Consider the following 27,036-nt stretch of genomic DNA (forward strand, 5'->3'; position numbering starts at 1 on the left):
TGCTGTTATTCATTTATGTTTAATATATGTAGTAGTATAGTAGTACTAGTAGTTGGAAAATGGGGGGGGGGGATTAAAAAGTAAATAAGGATGAAAACGTACAGCAAATCGGTATAGACTAAATTACATCTAGTCTAGAATATTTTAGATCTAGATTCTAGACCTATAAGTAAATTATTTTGTAAATTTTTTTGCTATTAAAAAGTGAACTACAGAATGCACATTTTTACCATCAAAGTCCTTTTATTTTATTTTTTAACACTTCCGTGTGCACTACGTCATATGACAAGTAGTTTCAACTTTTAACATGGTTTCGTCTTTTTATATGAACTTAATATAAACTTAATAGAGAATAAATTAATAACTGGCCTATTTTAGCTCATCTCGTTTGTCCCTACATTTACTGGTATATGGTACTTGATTCTACTAGTGTAGAATCGAGTGATCAAGATGCACGAATAGATCCGAAAGCTTTTTTTTAAACCAGAAGTTGCATGTCAAGGTCTATTCTACATGAATAATAACAAAAGTAAAAGGCCTTTATTGCATCGATGCGGATGTTACTAACAGCAATCACTTCTAAACTTCTGAGATACGTTATTAGTATTACGTTATTCTTCTTCTTCATCGTTCTCATTGTTATGTTGGAGTGTTCATATGACTAGACCAATACATGAGATGAACTGCGCAGTGGCTTCCAAATCAGGGAGCTCTCCATATAGTTTTCTTTCTATTGGGGTGATTTGGGGCCAATGTCTTATACGGGCCTCTTGGTAGAGAGAGCAGTTTTGGATGACGTGGTCGGCATTTTCTGGTGATACTCCACATGGGCAGATTTCACTGGTTCCAATTTTGAGCTTCCGGAACATGTGTTGTCGCATTCTGTTGTGTCCGGTCCTGAGTCGAAAGATTAGACGTTGGTCTTGTCGGGATAGCTTATAGTAAGCGTCATCTTTCTTGTGATTTGGATGAGAGCTCGTCCATTTCTCATTTATTTTATGTACAATTAATTTCTTCATTTCTTCTGGATAGAGTGCAGAGTTTACTTGTGAGTTTGTTCTCCCACTCTTGGCGAGTGTGTCAGCCTTCTCATTTCCTGCTAGTTGTATGTGAGCTGGTATCCATTGAATAACAGTTTTTTTGCTGTTGTATTACGTTATAACTTCTCAGTATTTAACATTTCAATAGAGCCATCTTCATCTGCCTCGTTTTTCAGCTCCAGCATATAGCTTCCTATTTAAAAAAAAAAAAAAAAAAAAACAACTACCTACGACTTTTAGAAGACAAATGACTATAGCGCAAACTGTTAGAGAACAAAGTCCCAGTAAGTTACAGAATTGTTTTTCCAGTGTTCGAATCCTGCTTGCCGTCATTCACTGCAAATCGACATTGCAAGTAGGAGCCTATAAATGAAAAGAGACCCTCTGCATGCTGGTGGGAACTTGGGAAATGATTTACTGTTTGGGGTACGTCGACAATCTGTCCCAGGAATCTCATCAAAGATAAACTCCAGGCTAACGTACATAATCAATAATTTAGTCGTGTTCTATACTAGCATGATTTTGTGTAAGTTTTATACGTACGTATGTTACTTCAGAAATAAGTGACACAATGGCAATGTTTCTCGATTCCGAAGATTAAAATAACAATGAATGCAACGTGTTTCACATGACTACGAAAACCCAGTGGCGACCTACATATTTTCCCACATTTAGTGCAGACAAAGCTGTTTTCCTGTGGCAGTCTATTTATGTTTACCCACTAGTCAGAACCTTCTGCTGGGGATGGAATCGGGCAGGGTCCTTTAGCTCGGAACAGTCCAAAGAGAATACCACATGACCAAGACAGCCATTAAAGACTGTATCGTACACGTTAGCCTATATGAGCTCGAGGTAATAATTTCTATTAGCCTATGTCTTCTGAAAGCTAAAAGGGAGATAATAGCTATATAGACTTATGCCTAATTGAGGCTGGTATCCTATTGCCTATAACTAATAATTCCTTATGTAAATTGACGAAGGCTTGAGGTCCGCTATCTATAGATCTTATGTCAAACAGAATCGAGTCACGTAGAACACAAAGAGACCATAAAATATTAACAATAATGTAGAACTGTTAAAATTCCTAAGCATCGATCAGTTCAGCGTTGCAAAAAGCTTTTTAATAACGGTCAAGAGGGTATCTTTATTGACGTGTCACCCAGTGGCGTACCGTAGCATCCATGGCGCGAAGGGGTTTAATGAACCCGGGCCCACGACCATTAGGGGCCCACAGCGCTTGAGCCCATATGACTCTTGACTAGTTGGGGCCCATGTGAGAACTTTGGGGGACACCAAAGTGTAAAAAAAAATGCACTTAAAAAAAAACGATAAAAAATAGAATTAAAAAACTCCCTAAAAATATCCTGAACTTGTCCAGAAATTTATATTAACTTCAAAACCAGTGTTTTAAGCTTTAATGTAAGGATTTAGGCTACTTTCCATCAGGTTTTGTAAATTGTAATGATGATGGCTATTATCGCCTTAATCGTGCGTTTGATGTGACAAGAGTTTCCATATCGTCCCATTCTTTCCTTGTCTGTTCATAAAACCCTTGGTAGTATTACAGGAATTGATTGGGGGGTGGGGGTTGGGAATGGGGAGAATTTGGTTGAGAAATATGGATAGTTCGGATAGTCACCAATTAAAATTTCAATCCATCCTAACCATAACCTGGAACCCCCAAGGGAAAAGGAAGAGGGGACGACCCAGGAATACATGGCACCGCGATCTGGAAGCAGATGCCAAGCAGATGGTCAAGACGTGGGGACAGTTGGAGAGACTTGCCCAGAACCGAGGAACCGAGATGCCTGGAGGAAGCTAGTTGGTGGCCTATGCCCCAGAAGGGACCACAGGCAGAGATGAGATGATTATAGGTTCTTCCTGGAGTAAGTGGACAAACTGTCGAAACCCCGCCCTTGGGGTTCTGGGGAAGCGCTTTGCTCTCAACAAAATGCATATTTTGAGGTATCTACAGCGCATTATCCTTCTATTAAAAAGTTTTATTTAAAAAAAACAACAACTAATGTGCTTTATTCTTACTGACTTAGACCCTCCCAGGCCGTTTGGCGCATTGGGCGGCAAGCTGTTTCCGCAAAAATCTGTCACTGGCAATGTCTGAAACCTCATCCCACCTGCTCTGAGGACCTCCATGAAAATGTGGCGCCAAGCTGTACTAGGATGTCCCTGTTTGGTCTTTCATCGTAATAGCCTCCATATGTCATTGCAACTCTTTATTATGCGCAATTCATTTTGTCAGAGACATGTCTCGCAAACCTCGTGCGACGATCTGTCACAACCTTACTAAGGGGTCGAATCCCAGTTCGGCATAGGATTAATTCCTTGATTGAGACCCAATCTCTATAATACCTGAATCCTAAAATCCGTCCTAGCTATCTTTGTTAAGCCACATTTAGTCTTTTTCAATTTTGCCAGATAACTATAATATTCACTGCACTTTGGAGCCCTGGTAGAATTTTTAACCACTCTTTGTCACGTTCTTGGAATTATGTGACTGTAGTTTGCTTTAGATTTTTTCTTAAACTATGAAATAGTGGTACGGCGATGTCAATTATTATTATTATGTTAGAAACGAGCGAGTAGTCATTCTCTGGCGCTGCCAGGGTCGAGTTTCGCTAAAGATTCGAGAAACAAAATTCATCGTGGTCCCTTTAACAGTTTCCACTGAGGAATTTTCTGGTGATGTGGCAGGTCTGCAGCAGTACCGCCCTCTGAGAGGCAACGAGGATGTTCCTAGGAATGTTAAGGGCCTTGAAGGTGTCTGTGAGGTCAGTTGTTATAATCCCCTCGGTTGATATAACAATGGGGTATATTGAAATTTTTGGACAATTTCCATAGACGCTTCTCTTCTGTATTATAAAAGTTAAGATAAGCCTATAGGTTCCCATATTTTCTTTGTTTTTCTATCTCATTATTATTACTATTATTAGTTAAAATGTTCAGATTCCATTTAGATCGCGTTAGAATAGTTATATTTTTTATAACAGAAAAAAAAATTAAATAAAAGATAATAATTTTAGATCAACGACAACAAAAATTTACTTAATTTAATTAGATCTTATTGTATAAATTACAGACGTTCCTTGAAAAAAAAAGTAGACATAATTACGTTTCGATACATGACGAATTGGAAAACACGCTTAGTCTTAGTAGAATACTAAAATATAATTTTGTAATGGCTGCTAACAGATTTAAATTCTTTGAGTGAAATAACGGTTATTTTGTTACTGTTAAATATACTTTAGCTTTGTATTTGTTCAGAAACCTGGAAAGAAAAACATCTCACATGACTGAAGGAACCAGTTTGTACACCTTGTTTACATTGTAAATTACAAATAATCAGTGATATCATTGTCTGCGTTTCTAAATCTAGCCTATATTTTTTAAAGCCAAATAGTTGATAATATATATTTTAAAATTATACTTTAGGGAAAAATACAACATCGGTTTATAACAAAAACTCACGTGTATTAAATAACTTTTAATCGGTCTAAGAAAATTTGACCTGAGTTTGCTGTGTAAAAGCTGGCATCCCAACACATGACATCCTATGCTTTGTAGTACGTTGAGTCCAGCAGACAGTGTGTTTAAGTTGAATAACTCGTTAATTTTATCAAAATGGCTCAAAAAACAGAAGGGATCCAGCAGCTGTTGATGGCAGAAAAGAAGGCATCAGAAAGAGTTAATGAAGCAAGAAAACGTAAGCATAGTTCTAGAATCTATATTAGATTAATTAGTCTATCTGTTACACTGTATCAGTATCAATATTAAAATTAAATATTATCACAATCAATTGTCAATAGTCACAAGTCAGTGTCATGAGTGTCGAGTAGTGTAGACAAAATCATCAGAATATAGATCTAATCAGTATTTTCATTATTATGATAGACCAGTCAGTAGTGACATAATTGTCACAATCACCAGTACTCCAGTAGACTACAGTTGCAATAGGTCCATCATCTTTTATCTAGATCTAGCTAGCAATGAGTTGAATGAGCCCTAGTAGAGTCTTAAGTCTTATGACTTATAATCTTAATAAAGGTTAATAAATTAATTTAAATACCAGGACAAATAAATTATCTGCTTCTTTTCTAGCTAGTAGATCTAGATCTAATACTAGGCTAGAGACAGGGAGAGCTAGAATCAAGTCAAGTAATAAAAGTATTTTAATTACACTATTACAGTTGACATTAGACTAGTTATTAGACTTATTAGAGCTTGGATAGGATTGCCTTAATCAGCCAGGAAAACAAATGACTTAGCAGTAACTATTAGTCTCTCATTAACATGGATACATAATTCTCTTTTGAAATAGAGTTTGTAATTTATAACATAAGAAGATTAGAATTAGGTAGACTCTTAGTATAAACTAGATGTAACTACTGGATCATTCATTGAATGTTGATAAGGTTAACTAGACATCTACTTCTAGATATAATCATATAGATTCTACAATAGATATGCCGTCTATAGAGCTTGGTCTAGATTCTTGATCTACATATATATAGATCTTGATTGTCTTGATACTTTACAAAAAATCACCTTACAATTGGTTTTGGTATTTGACATTCAGAGGACTGAAAGGTCATATGACCTACCCAAACCCTGTCTACACTCTCCTCCCCAACAATTTAACAAGACCTATCCAAATAGGATTTTATATATTGTATTTTATGTATAATGTTTAGCTAAGCAATATTTTCTGTACTTATATGCATATATAGACTATATATATAATATTATATATAAGAGAGAGAGTCTAGTAAGTTAAGTTCTGACTCATTACTTGGCTCATTCAGAAGTGGACTTACCAGAGCCCTGGGACCTGGGCAAGTTTCATATCAGGGCAACATATATTTGCATGATGGGCTGATGGTGGCAAAAAAAAAATTTAAAAAAAAAAAGACACTTGCCTCCTAAAAAGGCTGTCTGTTTTTACATTTAGAATAATCTAGTTTATAGTATCATACCTTAAATTGACCCTGTTTTAATAACTGTGTTTATATGGTTTATAGATTTTCCTCCTCTATATATGATTAATTTAATGTTCTAAGTGCTTGATATAGTAAAGCATTTTTATCTCCTTTAGACTGACATAATATTAACATAATGTTATTTATAATTCTTGCACTTCAATTTCTGAAATACCACAGAAAGTTGAACTTAAAATTTGATACTTTATGTTAAGTTCCCCAATCTATGTACATTGTGACATCAAGTAAAGCTACTGAAGGACAGCATGGCTTGAACGTCATGTAATCAGAAGCTTAAATTTGTTAAATTGGCTACTTCTGTTTCCCTTTAACACTTTCTCTCCTAATCGACGATACCATCGTTGAATTTACCTCATTAAATTGAATTAATGTTTGATTTTTTAAACTTGACTTTGTGTTATATAAAAAGAGATTCCCCTTTAATTCTATACCAAATACATTTTCTGATAACAAACAACACAACATTTGAAGGTTAATCATAACAGTAAAGTGAAATATTAATGAGCATAATGAAGAATTCCTTCAAAACGTAGAAAAATAATTACGGAGAGAAAGAGTTAAAACCTTCAGTGACATTTCACAATCATAGCATGTCAGTGATCTTTTTTTTTTTTTTTTTTTTTTTTTTTTTTTTTTTTGTTCACTAGTTTTGTAGGTCTTTAGTGACTTTTTAATAAATTAACACCTATCAGGTGCTATATGTACAAGTATCCTTGAAACAAAAAATGCATCTGCTAGGATTTGAACCTGAAAAAACCAAATGCTATTATACCAGATTCCCATTTGTAAAAGTAGTCATCCACCTGAACTAATATATCATTACACTTTATCTTAGACATAATCCTAATGGAATTTCCTTTACAGGTAAAACCCAAAGAATAAAAGCTGCCAAGAAAGAAGCAGACGCAGAAATAAATGCATTTAAAACAGAAAAGGAAAATCAATATAAACAATATGAACAAGAGGTAAATATGGCATAAACATTTTTTTTTTGTGTGGCATTAGTCAAATAAAAAAAAATAAAAAATTAGATAGGCATTTTCCATTGCTTTTTCTTCTTTTAAACAGTAACAAAATCTTGGGAATACAAAAAGAAAATATTCTACTTTTCCATATCTATTTTTGTGTTTTTTGTTTTTCTTATGTTAGTTGAATAAAATTTCTATTTAACCATGTGACCTCTTGACCTAACTGTCTTTTACTTAAAGTAGACCTCTATGAAATACTTGACATGTTAATGTTCTGTGTAAATTATGTCACATTTTCAGTGTCATTGTGATGTGGATGATTGTATTGTTTGTTTCTGTCCCCAGGTTCTAGGCAAGAAAAGCACAAGTGAGTCTCAGATACAGGTGGAAACGAATAAAAAAATCAAAGAGCTGGATGTGATGATGAAATCAAATCGCTCTAAAGCCATGACATCCATTCAAAAGATACTGTTTGATATCAAGATCCAACTACACGAAAATGTTAAGCTCTAGATCTAAACTGGTAATCATTGTATAGGGTAATTTATTTATCTGGTGTTCTGACCAGGGCCAGGTCAATAGGAAAAATTTTAGTTTGCATTTTTTTTTTTTTTTGAAGTAGTTCATTTAGTCATGTTTTTAAGTTATTGAATGAAAATTAAAAAAAAACAACTTTGCACTTTTAAATTAAACTAGAAAGAAAATGTAAGGAATTCCTGGCCTTGTCACTTGTTGTTCTGATTGTATTGAAATGTACCTTGTTTCCATTTATATTCTGGTGCATTTTATAAATTTTTTTTTCTGGGAACAAAAAAGAAGTCATGCTCATTACTAACAGTGTTAAAATTCTTTATGACATTTGTATTGATATTTTCTGTAATTAGTTTGAATGTGATTCCTATCTGTAGATTTACTGTATTATTTGTTTATATATTAATAGAGATGTAGAGAATCGTCGGAGAATATGTTTTACAATATAGGAAAGTATTGAAACAAACTTTAACATGTCGAGTAATGATGTCTAGTACTTGTAAAACTTGCACTTGTATTTCTAAGAAAAAAAAATTTACTTTAAGAATCGTGTTGCCAAAGAAATGGAAACAACAAAGATGTACATTTTATTTTTTGTGATATTCGGAACTATACACATATATTTGAATTGTATGAAACTAAGTCTGACACCATTCATCAGATTGCTCATGTGTAAATGCATTGTGTAACTTGCATTTCTTTACAATAACAAATAGTTCATTGCTGTGAGTAGAATGATACATGGACTTAGTATTTTATTTAACATTTCTAATAAAGCTTTCAAAAATGAAATATATTGTTTTATTTTTATATTTCATTTAGAAAATATATATACATGTGAGGTGCTTTTTTTGGTATTAGTAGGACTGTTTCTGGGTATTTTATTACTTAATGGTGATAACAAAAACTACTGAATACAAACTTTTTTATAAGATTAAATGTTGGTACCGGTATCTGTTAAAATTTGTCAAAGACCTTTTCAATTGCTTTATCTGTCCTTATTTGAAAATTGTGATTTAGTTCAACTAAACAAAAGATGTTGAAAAAAGAAAAGCAAACAACTTAGGTTTAAATTATTTATTTCATTATTTTAACAGTAATAATCTATTGTTGTTATTGCCTGTTTGGAAGAAATCCTGTTCAGATATAGGAATACATGTTCACTGCTATCTATCAATACTTTGAAACATAAGCATCGTTGCACTGAATTTAATAACTTAGAAATCACATACACAAGTAGACCAAACAGTAGACATTAGCACACACTAATTCAAATGCTAAAACATTGAGGTCATAAAACAAGCTTATTTTATTAACATGGTGATCAATAATTTTGGTCTAATAATGCTTGTAAGACTAGAAGTTCCATTCTTAGAATGCACAACTTGTTTAAAAACATAAATAGTTCTGAAATGAAAAAATAAATCAAGATCGCTGCCAGACATTCTTTACCCAGAACAAAATGCATTAAGAATATGAACTATGACACTGGAGTGATACTTAAACCTAACTGGTTATCATGCTTGTTCAAATATTGAGTATTAACCATTTCAGAACTACATAGATCTTTGTATTTAAATAAACATAGAATGAAAACACATTTGTTATCATATGTATAGATGGCAGATATACATTTTTAAATTTCTTCTGTTTAATATTAAAGGTAAAAAAAAACAAAAAACATCGCTTTGCATGATAAAAACTGACCATGAAATCTTAAAACATAATTTGATAGCTATACAAGTCATCAATACATAATAACAATATGATGTGAATTTGGTTATTTAGAGCAACACAACTTATGGTCAAAATAACAATACAAGAATCAACACATGGTTAAACATCCAAAAAATATCACACATCTGAATTATTAATAACATTTCATTCTAAAACAGCAATGTTAAAGAATTATTAATATCTGTGAAAAAAAAATAAAAAAATAGTTATCTTCTAATGTCTATAATAAGTAATTATTTGTAACACTTCAAGTAGAAAAAAAAACAACAAAATTATCCATTTCTCTTAGAGTTTGGTTGCTAGGAACCCAAACAAGAAAGATCATACAGACCTGGTGATCTTATTTTTTTTTTTTACAACCCACTATCACTGCAGTTCTATAAGCTTAAACAAAATACATACAAAATTGTGTCATTTAATCTTGAAATATTAATATCACTTCCATTCAAGACACTTGAGCTAATATATGAGGAAGATCACATTGTTATTTGTTGACACTAGTACAATATCCTGAAACATTAATATCAGTTCAAAACTGTGATGTCTTCTTATGCCAAGGGCCACAAATAGAGGAAGTTTCCAGTGCTACTATTCCAATGGGTTCATATTTACAGACACACGAGTTGTGAAACATTGCATGTTAAGAGTTAACAAGAACTTCCAGTTCAATTGTAGCATAAATCAATTGCATGAAACAGTTGGCAACAAAGTAACAGGTTTTAACAATTTCAAATAAGCCAACATGGGGCACACTGACTATACAAGCTTTATTTAGACACAGTGGCAAGCTTCACAGACACAATAATCAGGTAAATACAACAGTACAAGGAAAGTCTAAGTGAATCAACTTTAAATACATACATTACAAACATTCCCATCCTAAGGAATGTTCAGTCTCATCAATCTATTTTCAAAATAATAATTTAATGTTAAACGAAGGGAATGTCACAGAAATAGAATCTCAGAAAATAGTTGACTTCCTATGAACAGCATGCTTGGTTGGTAATCACCCCAGAAAGTTTAATCTTGAGGTTTTATAGACCATTCGACAAAGTACACACTTGCCATATGGCTCTAGTGGGAATGTCTTCACAACTAAGCCTAATGGTAGCGCCAATGGTAGTATCAATATTATAAAAGAGAGATGATAACTGTTTATTAACAATGCTTACAATATTACAAGCATCAATTTAAATACTTTTGTATGGTATATAGATATTTAATAATTAGCTAATTGTCTTATTGTTCACTATAATGTCAATATAATCTTAGTAGTGCTCTCTGCTTATCTTTATCAAGACAAAATTTATATAAATATAACAAGAGAAATGTAAAAAAAAAAACACAAAAAAAAACCCAATCTTTTTTAAAAAACAAAGCTTATCTAAGGGTAAAAACTCTGCCCATACAGCTATAGCTCTCAACAATGTAGAAGTTATTTCCATTATTCAATATCAAACAAAATAGTTAATTGACTAATTGGTTAATTTTTTAAATTGATTTATGTTGTTTTTTTAGGTACAATAAATAATTGTTTAAAGTAGGTATCAACTTGGTTCCAGAATGCATGTGGGAGAAATAGCTTGTACACTTTACCTAATTACCAAAACCCAACAACGTAAGCCATATATGTGAATAGTGAGTGATTAGTTTTCCTAGTTGGTAAAGAAAAAAATTAATTACAAATAATTAATTGAATAATTAGTATTTTTTTATTGATTCATGTTTTGTCAAGGCCAACGAATAATAATCCAAAGTTTCAACTTGATCTGAGAATGTATTAGGGAGAAATAATGTGTTCAAAATTTGTATCAGACAGACAGAGCGAGCTGATGTAAGCTTTGTAAAAATGGGGGAAAAAGAATTTGATTTAAACAATGAAAAACATTGAATTCCACACTTAAAGAAACAATTTTAAAACAGTTCAAAGTAAATAAAATCAAAACAGAGTTAAGAAATATAAATGATGAAAGACAAAAGCTTCATATCCAACTGACTACAGCATCTCAATGTAGCACAATTCAAAGTGAACTTAATTATTGTAGTCCATCTAATGACTACATCACAGAATTATGAGAAAAAGAAATAAAAACAAATAAATGTATAGTATAGTGACTGTATTCAAGACTAAACACTCTGTAAGTGTGTTATTACTTTCACTCAAAATATTTGATCGTTTTTTACTGTCATTTTCAGGTTTTATAAAAAGCATTACCCTTGGACTAAAATATCTTTATACATATGTACACATTGTTCGAATAAAAAAAAAAGGGTCTCTGTTTACAAATGTCAAGAACTATATTTCAGGTATCACTTGGTGATTAATTATGTATCTCTTGTCAGAATCATCAAGAGTAGCACCACTCAGTACTCTCCCTGCCTCCTAAGAGAAACAAACAAAAATAAAATATGGATAAGTTTTTTTTTTCTAAAGAAATTTGATTAAAAAAATTAAATTTAGAAACAGAAATGTTTAAGATTTAAAAAAAAAAAAGCTTTAATTTTAACACTTGTTTTGTGATATATCAAAAGAAAAAAAAGGGTTACAGTAATTACTAAGCTAAATAAATCATACTTTTAAAAGACATTTTTTCTGGGATCATTGCTAAAACAATGACAATATTAAAATTCTTTGACATTTATATCTTAACTAATATTACAAATGTTCCTTCAAATCAGAAGATAATTATGTATTTATATATCAATCAATGAATGTTAATAGGTCACCTAAACTCTACATAGTATTTCCTTTCCCTAGCTCATTCAGGCAACCAGTTCCATGCTCTAATGGCACAAGAGAAAAAAGAGCACTTATAAGACTTTGTCTTAAGATAAGGAATAAGAACTGTGCCTTTATCTTTGTGTCTTTCTGATTACTTTATTAAATGCTAATTTTACAACATTAGAAATGTGATTTGAGACAATAGTGTGCCAAGTCAAACAACACTTTAAGAAACATGTAGCACTGAGTCACCTTTGCCACTGCAATTCAATTTCATTGAAGTAAAGACATCAAAGCCTTACATTGACATTCTACTGAATGAATAATTAATCACCTGTTCCAAAACTTGATCTTTCCTTTAAGTACTAGACAATTCTCTTGCTTTAGCCAGAACTTGCCGAAGGTCAATTTCAGATTCAACTCTCTGTAAGTATAGATACTCTAATAGTTTTTATTCTAATTACTATAATAAATTGTGATCATTATGTATTTGTAATTCATTGAAATCATACATATACTAACATTACTCACCAGCTACGCCCAGTGATTTGTTCCCAGGCTACATATTCTTTACTTTGCCATGAACCCCTGGTTTTTTTTCTTACTTATAACATTATAATGAATTAAAGTTTAACACTCCCCCATATATTCCTTTTGACATAGTATCCTGAAGTTTAGGATTTGTTCCATTGTGTTGCGGCCAGCTAATTTCTCTGATATGATTTTTGTATGCAGTCGGTTTTAAATGGTTTAATACAATTTTTAACATGACTTTGTTGGGATGGCTTATGAGGCTGATGGTGCTGTAGTTTTGGCAGAGTTGCCTTTCTTTGGTAGGGTGATTGGGATATTTAAAAATAGGAAAATCACATACACAAAAACCATGCAATATTAAGAGCAGGCGACTAAGTTAAAGTGGACTTGCACCAGATAGAAAATAATCAGAATAGTTTAAACATCCTGTATTTTGAATATCATCTACAATATTTGTTAATTAATCTATTGTATCTAAGGCAATGGGTTCTCGTTCTCTATCACGTTATGTAGTCTAAGGGGGAAGGGGAACAATGTGCCCTACCACTGCATAGAAACCTTTTATATTCTAAGTAACTTAAATCTGCAAGTTCTTTTTTGTTTTTCTGGGAGGAATTAATTAGGAGAATATGTACAGAAATCAACCAGCTTTTGCTTAAAAAGATTGAAAAAAAAATACACCATTGTTAATTTAAATTATCAATAATTATTTCAAATCAAGGACTTTGTTTCAAAGCAACATAGCATTAATACTCTTTTAAAAGACACAAACAATGCATGATGGGAGAGTAGGAAATAGTTCTTACTTGTACTAGTTTCATGTTACTGGGAAAATCATTCTTTAAGATATCCTGACGAACTGATCTAAATATAGAAAAATAATGAACATGTACAGACCAGAGTTCAAAATATTAATCATAATAAAGTTGAAGTTTCAGTGATTTAAGTGTAATGAAAGAGTCCAATATTGATGTCTGTCAGTTTAACATTGTCAATTGCTAGAAGGTATAGAACTTTAGTTGCTTTGAACAATCTGAGTTTCATTCTAGAAAATCCAAACAAGAAGAGTAAAATGTAACTATAGTTTGAATTTATTAACCTGTAAAAATCAATTAAAAAAAAAAATACAAATTAAGTCAATCAAATAATTTTGTATTCCAAAGGACATTTATTTAGAACATACATGAGTAAAACTGTAATGGTTTACATTTAATATTGCTGAAAATTTGAAAAAGTAAAATAAATATTATACTTGTTGAGAACCTTCACCCTGTCCTTGAAAGAGTGTTGAGTACATTAACATTGGGGTAACTAAAATTACATCAGAGTTGCAAGGAGTCAATGTTAAAAATAAACGAAAATAAACAAATCCCAACTTTATGTGTCAAATCTTAAATTAATCCTTAAAAATAATTTTCTTTTTCAATTTAAATAGATATGTTTGCAATTTGGTTTAAAAAAATGGATATTAAATTTGTTTTGTGAGCATGTGAGTCTAATACCTTTGTTTATCACCTGCAAAGTTAAAAAAAAAAGTGTGTGGCAATAAAAAAAAGTGTTCCATGCTACTTACATCAATATAGCACAACATATATAGATGAGAAATTCAAATCTGTGTGAATCAGCAAACAATGAATCCCATATTCTGAGAACATCTGTGTGAGAAAAAAAAAATGAAATTCATTTTAATAATAAGATTTTGTAAGTTTTGTTTATTAAAAAAATTAAAAAATTGTTTTATTATTCACACAATCAACATTTTTATCAAGTAGAATTTTAATTGAGCATTTGTGACATGGTTTGACAAAATACTTTTTTTTTTAGACAAAACTAGAACTGACATTTGACACTGTTTATTCAAATGTACACATATTATAATGATAATACTGTTAACTTTGTTAAAAAAAAAGATGATTTAGTTGAAACATTGAATGAAAGAATAAAGCCTATTAAATTATAAAAATCAGATAAATCCATTGTGATGCGTTTCACCATTTTGTTAATTTACAAAGATCTAATACCGGTAGTTTAAAGAATTAAAACTGATTCTAAAAGTGTTTTAAAAAATATTTTTAAATGACCAACCTGGCAACTGAAACTCCTGTGAAAGCAACAAAGTAATCCACCTAAAAGCATAAAATTGTGGCCTCAGCTCTTGGTCTTGCAGTCGCTGCCACAGCGGCCTGTCTAGTTCTTTTAACATCTCCATTAACTGATTCATTTTACTACCTAACAATTCAAAAGAATGCATTATTTGAATCCCTTTTTTTCTCTGATCTGCTCCAATTATTTATAACAAATCTAGATGTCAGTACATTTTTTAAAGTTTTAACATTTTTAAAATGTGGTCTGTGTTTCTTGTTCAACTTACAAACAACGGCATCCAATAGTATGAAGTAATGGAAATTAGGAGATAAATTATTAAACAAAGACAATGGTTTTTATTAAGAAAATTTCAAACAATTTTTAGCGGCCCCCGAAAGGGGAAAAGACGCTTTTAGTTTTGTGTGAAATGTCTGTCCGTCTGTCCCGTTTAGATCTCGTAAACTAGAGAAGATATTGAAAATCCGACATCACAACATTTTAGACCATTTAAAGTTCTGATGCAACGGCTACTTTTTTTCTTTCTGAAATCGAAAAATCTAATTTTTAAAATCAGTTATGCAAGTATTTTTTTAAAGAGAAAAAGCTAATTAGTATGCATTATAAGTTAGACCTAATTTAAAACGAATAGTAATCTTATAAATTTCATTTTCCTGAACTTTATTTAAATTATGTCACTGTAATTTATTTTTTAAGGATTCCAATAACAGATTGAGCCTTTTCAAAAAATTAGATCAATTATAAGACATCAGTTAGGCCAGGGGAGGCGCGGTGGCTGAGCGGTAAAGCGCTTGGCTTCCGAACCGGGGTCCCGGGTTTGAATCCTGGTGAAGACTGGAATTTTTAACTTTGGAATCTTTGGGCCCCTCTAAGTCCACTCAACTCTAATGGGCACCTGACATTAGTTGGCTAAAAGTAAAGGCGGTTGGTCGTTGTGCTGGCTACCTTTTGTAACCTTGTTTGCCATTTACCTCTGTTACAACTTAACATGCTAACCTTCTTTTGTAATTTTTAATAGTATTTGCATAACTAGTTTAGATATCATGATTTAAATACTAACCAATGCCAAACTGTGAGTCATCCAAAGTTTTGATGAAAAAATCTCTGATTTCACTCATTAAGCATGTAAAACAAAAGAAGGAATCAGCTTCAGCGTGCTCTGAAATAAGATTAATCAACAATTATTATGAGATATAATTGAAAACATTTTCTTAGACTTCACAAATTCCAACCAAAATAAAAAAAATAAATAAATAAAAAGCTGAAATAATGAAAAAAACAACAACATTATTTAACAAAAGTAATCTTGTTATACCAACATATATTTGCACACATCAGTAAGAGGTGAAACAGATGGCTAATGTGCAGAGATATAAGCTAAGGGAAGCCAGCTAATATGTTTGTGTTTAAGTCTAAGCAATGCGATTACTTTAAAAAAAAATTAAATTCTAGAATGATGAAATCTCACCTCTGTAATTCTGATCAGGGTCTGTGGCAAATGTGTAATAAATAGGTCCTAGAATTTCATTCATACCCTTCAATAAAAAATTAGACAATAATTTTTTATGGTACTCTAACTTCCCCCATTTTTAATGACAAGAAATATATCATTAAAAAAACAACACTTTTTAAAAATAAATGGTATATCAGCATCCAAAATCCAAACTTTTTATCTCAAAAAAAAAAAAAGAGTGTCACTCACCTGTACATAATTTAAACCTGGATTTAGTTTTGCATACAAGAACAAGATTCTTTCTACAACTTCCCAGTGTGCCTCTTTACCATCAGGTAGTACAGAGTATTCATCACTGTGGGTACGTTTCTTTGAAACTACCTAGACATAGAAAGTGTCAAGATTCTTTGTAACTACTTGAACGTAGAAAGTGTCAAGATTCTTAGTAACTTCCTAGACATAGTAATTATCAAGTTTCTTTGTAACTACCTAGACATAGTTCTAGAAATGTTAAATGTATATATCTATATCCTTATAGGAAATCACTATTAATTTCAAATATCAAAACTTAAAAATAGCTTCAGTAATATACGAAGAATGAAAAAGAAAAAATCAATACATTTAAGGTAATTCCAAGTCTATTTTTAGCAACTGTTTCAGACTGAAGGACACATTGTTCAACACGTTTCCGTAAATTCTCCACACTGGACGATGAGTTTATTAAAACTTCACATGGGTACTCTGTGGCTTGTTGGAAGAAAGACAAATCGGGGCAAAGACGTCTGTAGAAGATGTTCAGAAATAAGGTTTAAATAAACATATTGAAGTGAAAAAACAGCAACAAAAAAATCAACTAAAGAAACACATTCAAATACAAAAATATGTTCACAATTATACATTTCAATAGAAACTTTTAACCGAAGGTGTAAAATGTGATGGTATATTTAAAAGTCAGTCACATGGTGAAAATGTGTATTGCAAACAAAACATTTTTAATTAGACTAAGATAGTATACTATTAAGAAGAAAACTGGACTAAAAATGAAAAACAAAAACACCAATGTTGCCTATTAATTAAATGATTTCTTTAAAATAAATAAATGGCCTTTAAAAAAGACAAAGCCAAACTTTGACTGTTTACTGACTTGCTTAGTCAGATATAGTCCAAATCTAGTCAATTTGTGTAATATTCAAAGAAAACAATTACTATGACAACCCTCTAAGGTAGTCAAAATTGAAAGCTTTCCTTTGAAACCATAATGGTAATGGCATTTACGAGTAGGTTGAGGAACAGCACCAAGTAAATAGAGAATGAACTGAAAACTTTATTGATCAAAATTCTCAGGATGAATACAATACTGCAAAAAATGAAATATGCACAGATTAAAACCTTTCTATTCTAATCAATGTATACTTGAGGACTGACCTACAGTCTTTATCAATCTGTAACAGCATTTCATTATCTCTAAATGTTTCTCTCCACTCACTGTCTGGGTTAGGGTTTAATGGCTGTAACAAAAAAAAAAAAATCATTAGCACCAAAATGATTAGCAGAAGTAAAATATGATGTCGGGGTCATCTGTTTCTGCAGCCAATAATTAATGAGAGTGTTATGTGACTAGCACTATGACCAACCACCTTTAGTTTTCCCCAAATTCAAAGTCCTAGTCTTTACCAGGATTCAAACACAAGACTCCTTGGTTTAGAAGCCAAGGGCTTTAACACTTAGCCACCATGCACCCTATTATTAGCAGACTCCAAAGCTTAATTTTATTTAAATTATATAATATAAAAAAAACTAATTAATTAATAATGACATAAATAAATATATATATACTTTTTTCTTAAAGCAATTTTCGAATGATAAAGATAGCTTAAACTACAAAATTATCAATAATACCAATTACTGCATAATTCTGATTTAAAATTTGTGTTGAGTAACATTTATATTCGGTAATGTATATCAAAATCAAATATTATCACTTAGTGCTGAACTTTTTTATTTATAGATTAAAATATTTTGTTTGGCTGACAATAACTAAGCTCACATGATCCTCTAATTCTCCATTGGCTGATTCTTTGGATTTCATCTTTTTGCCAGGAAGTATGATTATTTCTTCAATATACTGTTTGTACAGGTTTCTGAAAGACAAGAAATAAGTATATAAGTACATAGTAATATGTCTGCTTGTTGGACCAGTTGGGAAATGGGGGAGGGGGAGATGAAAGAAGGGGATACACGAGTGAATGTTACAGTGATTGCTTTTTAAATGCATTATATTTTTAAAAAAAAATTGTATGACTTGAATTTGAATTAAAGGGTTCAAGTCTCCTCAAGCTAATACACTAACCACTGTGTCAGCAAATGCTTATGAAAATAACTGGTTTTACAGTTATCAACAGCAAGTTTCAAATGACCTAGTTCTCTACACAAAATATAAAGGGGACTAATTCAACATTTAGTACCACATCAGTCAAGTACAATTTCTTTCCCCTGTTCAAAACCAAACAAAATAATTAATTACCAATTGTTAATTAACTAAATGGTTAATTTTTTAAATTTATTCTTGTTTTATCAGGTGCAAGAAATAATTTGGCAAAATTTCAACTTGATCTGAGATTGAGAGATATAAAGTGTTAAACTTTTTACCAGACAGACAAAGAGTGAGTTGGTAATATAAGCTTTGTAACACATATATCTAATATAACTCAAGTATAAAACATTTTAATGCATTACCTTTGTTTCTGTAGCACATCATTCCATTTTCTCTTCTCAAGTGGAATATAGTTTAAGAAAATCTGAAATGATAATTCACAAAGAATGATTCTATTTGTTTAAAAACTGTTATTTTTGTTTTGTCCTTTTAAAATTTCTTATCTTATCTTACAGACGAAACTTCAAAAAAGAAGATGATTATGTCCTTCGCGTCATGCATTTATAATATAATACTGTAACAGGTTAACAAAAAGGAAAGCAAACTTCAAATATTTTTTTAGGTTCACAAACAAAAAAAAAAAAAATAAACAAAATTTATTCAAACCAAAGTTCGAACTTACATGGATTTAACAATCTTACCTTCCAACAAATTGATCTAATACTTTTTTCATGCGGACAGCCTAAAAAAAAAAAAGGAATTAATTTACAATATATGTATGTAATGAAAATTCATAAACAAATATATATATATATATTAATGAAGGATTAATGAAGGTATCATCTGGCTAACACAATGACAAACCACCTTAACTTTCCATTAATTAATATTAGCCAGATACCCATTAGAATAGTGTGGCCTGCTAAAAATCCTGGAATTCACAATCCTAGTCTTCACCAGAATTTGTACCAGAGAACCCTCAGTTTGGAAGCCAAGCACATTAACACTCAGCCAAAACCAAGAAGCTATAGACTTATAGAATAAGAGTTGATATGACAAGTTATTTGAAATTAATAAATTAAAAGAAGTATACAAATTAAGTTTAGGACTGAATGAATTTTATGAACTTAAATGCTTCTAGCAATCTAAAATTATCCAAAAAAAGAAGTAAGCATATTTCTTGAACTTGTACATTTTTTATAAAATGAAATAGTACTTAATATGATATTTTAATATGTTTTTCATATATATCTAAACATTGAAAATGCTCAATAGTTTTGATTATGTTTACAAATTTTGCTAAAAAAAACTGTTTAAATTAATAGTGTATATTTGACAATATAGAAGTTAAAATAGGTCATGAATTATGAAGAATAAAGAACAATAAATGACTTGGGTTGGAACTTAATTTTGAAACATACTGTAAATGGTCTACAATTGACTTTATGTACAAATGGCCAAATTGAGATGAAAAACAACTAATAGTTAAATAGTAGAATAGACTTTCACTAGACTATATGCGGGATGATGTTACTGTATCATTACAAACTCTGCCATAGCCAGTCCCTAGCACATATAAGAAAAGGGGAGGATTGGGCGTGGGGATAGCAGCTTCATCCAGCTAAATTCTACCATTTTAAGAGTGTCTTACACAGATATCAGGTTACCAACTGAAATATCCTTTGCTGAACGGGCACTCAACCACATAGTAAGGCTGTATAGTAAAGCATGTGGTCTGTGGGATATGATGTTAGGTCAAAATGCCACAAAAAAAAACAACTTAACTTTTGTCAATTTATACATCATTGGAAAGTTCTAGTTAAAGTATTTTAATAATAAATTAATAAAATTAACAAAAAATTGTTTTTTTCAAAGATAATTTGTGTATTTCACCTCCCTACCTAGATATATACTGTCTATATTCGGCCTAGTAGAGTCTATGTCTATATTAATATTTATTATCATTTATATATCATTTATGTACATTAATCTTTATTTAGATTCTATATTTAATTTTAATTTTATTAGAAAGAATGGGTGCCTGTTCATTTAGTATGTCAATCTATACTATAATCTATAGTTAATAGTTGTCCTGCGGGAGGTTTGGGAAGTAGATTATCTTCAACTCTGAAATATGTAAAACATTCTACAAACATCAGATCTAGATCTAGCTAGATCGTATGAATGAAGACACAAGACAAGTCACAAGATTTGAGACTTGGAATGACAAGTCAGTCAAGTCAAGTGTCACAACAACTTGAACAAGTCAAAAGGGACAACATGACATACCGCTTATAAAACAAAGATTTCTTAAGGCTTTCAAGTCAATAACGTCTGCTTCCAGTAAATCTTCAAAACATTTTAATCTGAAATATAAAATTTTTCAGTGATAAAATTGGATATGTTTCTAAATTTGTTTTTAGTTTTAACTTAATGGGCGTAACTCGATAAACATACCGTTGTTGATATCCTGCCATTTTCTATGTTGACATTTTCTGCGCATGCGCTTAGGAAGTAAACAGGAAATTACTCCTTAAAACATTTTGTAAGTTTCGCTTTTTTTTTTTTTTTGCAAAAAAAAAAAAAAAAAAAATAATAATTTGAATGTAAATACTGTATAGGTTGATGGGCTGATAGGATTTTTGGTGGGAAGAGTTTCGGCGTAATTATTTGTGAAGAAATAGAGGGATGCCTGCTATATGTGGTGTGCATTCCGGACTGTCGTCGCGATGAACATGAGTTAAGGACGACTTTATATTATATTGGTATGGTTCTTTTCTTACCTTAAACAGAGGGAAGAGCAAGGTACTCAAGATAAAGGCGTCAAACAAGACATCCATTACAGTCCAAGGTGAGGCGCTGGAAGAGGTGGAAAGCTACACCTATCTCGGCAGTATCCTATACAACCATGGAGGAACAGATGCAGAAGTCAGTATCCGAATTGGTAAAGCTCGAGCAGCCTTCCATTAGCCGAAGAACACGTGGGGGGGGGGGGGTCTAGGGAAATTAGCACCACCATTAGGGTCAGGCTCTTCAATATCATTATTAAGTCAATACTATTTTATGGAGCAGAGGCCTGGACAACACCACCACCAACACCACCTTGAAAAAAATCGAGGTATTCATCAATACCTGCGTGAGATTCTTATGATCCGCTGGCCAGACAAGATCTCGAATGAGGAACAGTGGCAAAGAACAAAGCAGCAGCCCATTGAAGTAGATATCATACCGAGACGCTGGAGATGGATAGGTCACACCGTTCGCAAGCCTGCATCCATAACAAGGCAAGCTTTAACCTGGAACCCCCAAGAAAAGAGGAAGGAGGGGGCGGCCCAGGAATACATGGCGCCTTGATTTGGAAGCAGATGCCAAGCAGATTGGCAAGACGTGGGGACAGTTGGAGAGACTCGCCCAGAACCGAGATACCTGGAGGAAGCTGGTTGGTGGCCTATGCCCCAAAAGGGACAACAGGCAGAGATGAGATAAGATGAGAGATTATAATTTCTATTACGTTTTCTGAAAGCTAAAGGGGAGATAATAGCTATGTAGACCTAGGCCAAATTGAGGCTGTTATTCTATTGCCTATAACTAATAATTCCTTATGTAAATTGACGAGGGCTTGAGGTCAGCTAGATCTTATGTCAAACATATCGAGTCACGTAGAACACAAAGAGACCATAATACATTAACAATTATGTAGAGCTGTTAAAATGCCTAAGCATCGATCAGTTCAGCGTTGTAACAAAATCTCTAATAACGGTCAAGAGGTCTATCTTTATGTAAGTGTCACCCAGTGGCGTAGCATCCATGCCGCGAAGGGGTTTAATTAACCCGGGCCCACGACTATTAGGGGCCCACAGCGCTTGGGCCCATGACTCTTGACTAGTTGGGGCCCATTTGAGAACTTGGGGTGACACCAAAGTGTAAACAAAAAGTGCACTAAAAAAAAAACAAGGTTGCAAAGACAGTTTGTGTGGAAACACAAACTTAAAATCGGCCCCCGAAGTGGTCCACCCAGGCCACTGGCGGATCCAGGGGGGGGGCGGTAGGGGCGATCGCCCCCCCCACTCGGCCGACCCCCCCCCCCCCCCGTAGGGGGGGGGCGGACGAATTCAGTATAGAAGTCACACAATTTGTATACGAATTTATTACTTATGTTAATAATATATACTAATTATTTATATCTCAAACTATTTTTAGATTATTTCGCCCCCCCCCTCTTTATGTTGGCCGATTAGGTGGGGTCGGGAGGGGGCGATAGCATCAATCCGCCCCCCCCCAACCATAAACTTTTGAGTGGGGGGGGGGGCGGTCCAATTTATTTGTAGAAATCACAGCTTGCCAAAAGAATCAATTAAATATCTATATGATTAAAACTTGTTATTGATATTTTAACCGATCTTTATATTATGTCGTTCCCCTGTTGTCCGATTGGTGTGTGTGGGGGGAGGGGGGTGAAACCTCTACTGCCCTTTCCACCTAAACCCTTTGAGGGGGGGGGCGGTCCTACTTTTATGGAGAAATCATAGTTTGTGAGCAAGATTAGTTGCATTGATATATAAATTTGATATTATGTCGCTCTCCTTCAGGTATCTTGGCCGATTCGGTGGGGTAAAGGGGGGGGGGGGGCGATTGCATGTACTGCCCTCCCCGCTCTAGCCCTCTGAGTGGGGGGGGGCGGTCATATTTTTATGGAGGAATCATAGTTTGTGAACAAAAATAGTTGAATTTCTATATAATTGATATGTGAAACCATTTGTATATTATGTCGCACCACACTCTAATCTCAAATTTTATGATTAGTAAATATAAAAGAAAAAACAGTTGGGAGGGGCGATACATGCCATCTCCTTTCCCTCATCGGACGAAGCAATAATTTTTCTTTTTGTATTATAGTTAAGAAATTACAAAATGTAAAAAAAAAAATCAGCCACAAATATAATTTATATATGCTATAAATTAAATTCTCGTATCGAGTGGCCCCACCCTTATTCTTTAATGCCAAATGTAATCATTAGCAGAAATTATAAAAAGGAGCGAGGATAAATCGTTTTCATTCTACCGCCCCTCCCATTTCCAGACAGAGTTTATGCAATTTCACATGAATTTATCATAATTATTTTAAGAAAGACTTTGCTTTGGAAAAGTTAGAATTCAAACAAAAATTTTCAGTATAAGAGTCACGATTGAGATGAGTAGCCTTTTATCCAACCTCTTCTCAATCTAATATTTTTCTAGTTAAATTTGGACTATAACACACAATTTATGCTTGAATTTTATTGAATATTATTTATCGAATTTTTTTTTCGGCGGCGATCCTCAAAGCCTTAATCTAAATATGTGGGGTATCTGATCTTTTCAAGGAACAAATCAGATTTTTTTGCAATACATTCAAATTAGAATATTTTTCAAGTACAATATTATTCAAAAGGTCCTTTTTTAATAGGATGAATAATGAGCTTTAGGTAAGGAGAATGCGTTTCTTCAGCGAAGAATGCAAGAAAACGCTTTTGGCGTCGGGGCGAACCGAACTCACTGATGAATAGTGAGCTGTAGATGTCAGGAGCAGGCGTTTCTGCAGTGAAGAATGCATGAAAACGCTTTTTGGCGTCGGAGCATCGCCCCGAACTCCACTGATTAATAATGAGCTGTAGATGTCAGGAGAATGCGTTTCTTCAGTGAAGAATGCATGAAAACGCTTTATGCGTCGAAAATCACTGATGAATAGTGAGCTGTAGTTGTCAGGAGCAGGCGTTTCTGCAGTGAAAAATGCAAGAAAACGCTTTTGGCGTCGGGGCTTCGCCCCGAACTCCACTGATTGATATAGAGCTGTAGATGTCAGAAGCAGGCGTTTCTGCAGTGAAAAATGCAAGAAAACGCTTTTTCGCGTCGGGGCTTCGCCCCAAACTCCACTGATGAATAGTGAGCTGTAGATGTCAGAAGCAGGCGTTTCTGCAGTGAAAAATGCAAGAAAACGCTTTTTGGCGTCGGGGCTTCGCCCCAAACTCCACTGATGAATAGTGAGCTGTAGATGTCAGGAGCAGGCGTTTCTGCAGTGAAAAAAGCAAAAAAAAACGCTTTTTGGCGTCGGGGCTTCGCCCCGAACTCCACTGATGGATAAAGAGCTGTAGATGTCAGGAGAATGCGTTTCTGCAGTGAAGAATGCATGAAAATACTGAGAAATACTGCTTATTTATTCTTATATATATATATATATATTTATATATATATATATATATATATATATATATATATATATATATATATATATGTGTGTGTGTGTGTGTGTGTGTGTGCTGTACGCACGTTTATGTATAGGGTTAGGGTTTTCTGGGCGTTAGGGTTAGGGTTTGGAAAAAAATCGCCCCCCCCCCCCACTCCAAAGTTCTGGATCCGCTAGTGACCCAGGCAGGCTTCAATATTTTCAGAAAGAACATCCAAATGAAATTATATCAAAGACAAATGAGAGATAAGAATGGAGAAAGAAGATTGACAGATCTTGTGTAGTGCCCAAATGGTGCTGCAGATCAAGGGATAGGTGCAAGTGAATGCAAAGTTAGATGTGAACCTGGCCTAATTAGTTTCCCTTTTAGACCTTGTGGTCTATAGGGCAGATGATGTAAAGTTCATCTGTTTTGTGGCCTACGGTTAACGAGGGTGTCATGTAGCCAGCACAACTACCAACCGCCTTTACTTTTCCCCAACTAATGTCAGGTACCCATTAGAGCTGGGTAGACTCAGAGGCGCCCAAGGATTCCGAAGTTAAATATCCCAGTCTTCACCAGGATTCGAACCCGGGAACCCGGGACCCTCGGTTCGGAAGCTAAGCGCTTTACCGAGCCTCTCCTGGTCCTTACAAAATGTAATTGTTTTGAATAGACCTAATCTGTAATTGGAATGACTCTTATGTGTACTTAAAAAGTTTAAGAAAATGAAGATTACTATTCGTTTTAAATTAGGTCTAACTTATAATGCATACTAATTAGCTTTTTCTCTTTAAAAAACTGCTTGCATAACTGATTTTAAAAATTAGATTTTTCGCTTTCAGGAAAAAAAAAAGTAGCCGTTGCATCAGAACTTTGAATGGTCTAAAATATTGTGATGTCGGATTTTCAATATCTTTTCTAGTTTACGAGATCTAAACGGGACGGTCGGACAGACGGACAGACATTTCGCACAAAACTAAAAGCGTCTTTTCCCCTTTCGGGGGCCGCTTAAAACGATAAAAAATAGAATTTAAAAAGCTGCCTTAAATTATCCGAACTTTGTCTGAATATTTATATTTACTTCAAAAACAGTATTTTAAGCTTTAATGTAAGGTTTTAGGCTACTTTCCATCAGGTTTCGTAAATTGTAATGGTGCGTTTAAGGTGACAATAGTTTCCATATCGTCCCATTCTTTTTTTGTTATAATAAATGAAAAACTGTCATGGAATCCACATATTGACGAAACTACAAAAAAATCAAACAAAGCATTAGGATTTATTAAAAGAAATTTCTATAAATCAAATAAGAACATAAAACTAAAATGTTATTTAACCTTGGTTAGGCCAATAATAGAATATGCATCCTCCGTTTGGGATCCCTCAACTCAAGAAAACATTAAAAAACTGGAACAGACACAAAATAGAGCAGTGAGATTCCTAACAAACGAATATTCACATTTGACTAGAGTAACACCTTTAGTAAAATCACTAAATTTAGAAAGCCTTCAGGACAGAAGGCTCAAAAGTAAAGTAGCAATCATACATAAAACACTGAACCATAATCTTCAAATACAAAAACAAAATTTAATAAAATACTCTGAAAGACACAAAGATAAAGGCACATTCCTCGTCCCATATGCTAGGACAAATTTGTACAAACACTCCTTCTTCCCTAGTGCTATTAGAGCATGGAACGGGTTGCCTGAGCTAGCCAGGAAAACCAGTGACTTGGCTGAATTTAAGTCATTGGTTAATATGCATGACTAAATTCACGACGCGTAGGACGTAATCATCTTCTTTTTTGAAGTAACGTCTGTATTATATAAAATAAGATAAGATAAGTGGAATGTTACTCTTAACAACTGACATTTTTCTGGGTGGAAAGACATGCTCCAATTTGATTCCCATTTCTGTAATTCATCTAATTCTCTTTGTAAAATATCTGTGTTCAGTGTTGTTTTTATTGTTCTATATATTATGCAATCGTCTGCAAATAATCTGACTTTTGTTCCTGAAGTAATGCAATTTGGTAAATCATTTATGTAAATTAAAAATAGTAGTGGACACAAGACTGTTCCTTAAGGTACACCTGAGTTTACTGTTATCGGTGTTGATTTAGAGCCATTTATTATTACAGTTTGTTCTCTCCCTATCAGAAAATCTTTAATCCACTGATGCAGTGAACCATTAATGCCGAAATATTTTAATTTTTTAAGCAAACTATGGTGGTGGACTTTGTCAAAAGCCTTAGAAAAATCTAGTAAGATAGCATCTATTTGTTCACTATTATCTGTTTACATCATCATTACACCCGTCCCACTAATAGTCTCTCAAACTTACCAAGAGCCCTAAATTC

General features: G+C 33.1%; 2 protein-coding genes across 2 annotated transcripts; one reads left to right on the forward strand and one right to left on the reverse strand.

Annotated features, from left to right (window-relative positions):
• Positions 1–4,588: 4,588 nt before the first annotated feature.
• LOC106059384 (probable V-type proton ATPase subunit G) lies at positions 4,589–8,343 on the forward strand. Its single transcript, XM_013217000.2, has 3 exons — positions 4,589–4,758; positions 6,917–7,017; positions 7,366–8,343. Exons 1-3 carry the CDS (start codon positions 4,677–4,679, stop codon positions 7,531–7,533), a joined length of 351 nt encoding a protein of 116 aa, XP_013072454.1. The 5' UTR covers positions 4,589–4,676; the 3' UTR covers positions 7,534–8,343.
• A 493-nt stretch (positions 8,344–8,836) lies between these two features.
• Positions 8,837–20,977, reverse strand: LOC106059389 (TBC1 domain family member 13-like). Its single transcript, XM_056040750.1, has 15 exons — positions 20,932–20,977; positions 20,764–20,840; positions 19,176–19,216; positions 18,837–18,898; positions 18,148–18,241; positions 17,526–17,608; positions 16,720–16,882; positions 16,350–16,481; positions 16,116–16,182; positions 15,708–15,806; positions 14,630–14,773; positions 14,118–14,199; positions 13,351–13,408; positions 12,345–12,434; positions 8,837–11,671 (listed from the first exon to the last, which is right to left on the reverse strand). The coding sequence occupies exons 1-14, from the start codon at positions 20,949–20,951 to the stop codon at positions 12,369–12,371; spliced, it is 1,188 nt and encodes a 395-aa protein (XP_055896725.1). The 5' UTR covers positions 20,952–20,977; the 3' UTR covers positions 8,837–11,671; positions 12,345–12,368.
• Between the last annotated feature and the right edge of the window lie 6,059 nt (positions 20,978–27,036).

This window comes from Biomphalaria glabrata, chromosome 9, assembly GCF_947242115.1.
Source record: "Biomphalaria glabrata chromosome 9, xgBioGlab47.1, whole genome shotgun sequence".
NCBI classification, from domain to species: Eukaryota; Metazoa; Mollusca; class Gastropoda; family Planorbidae; genus Biomphalaria; species Biomphalaria glabrata.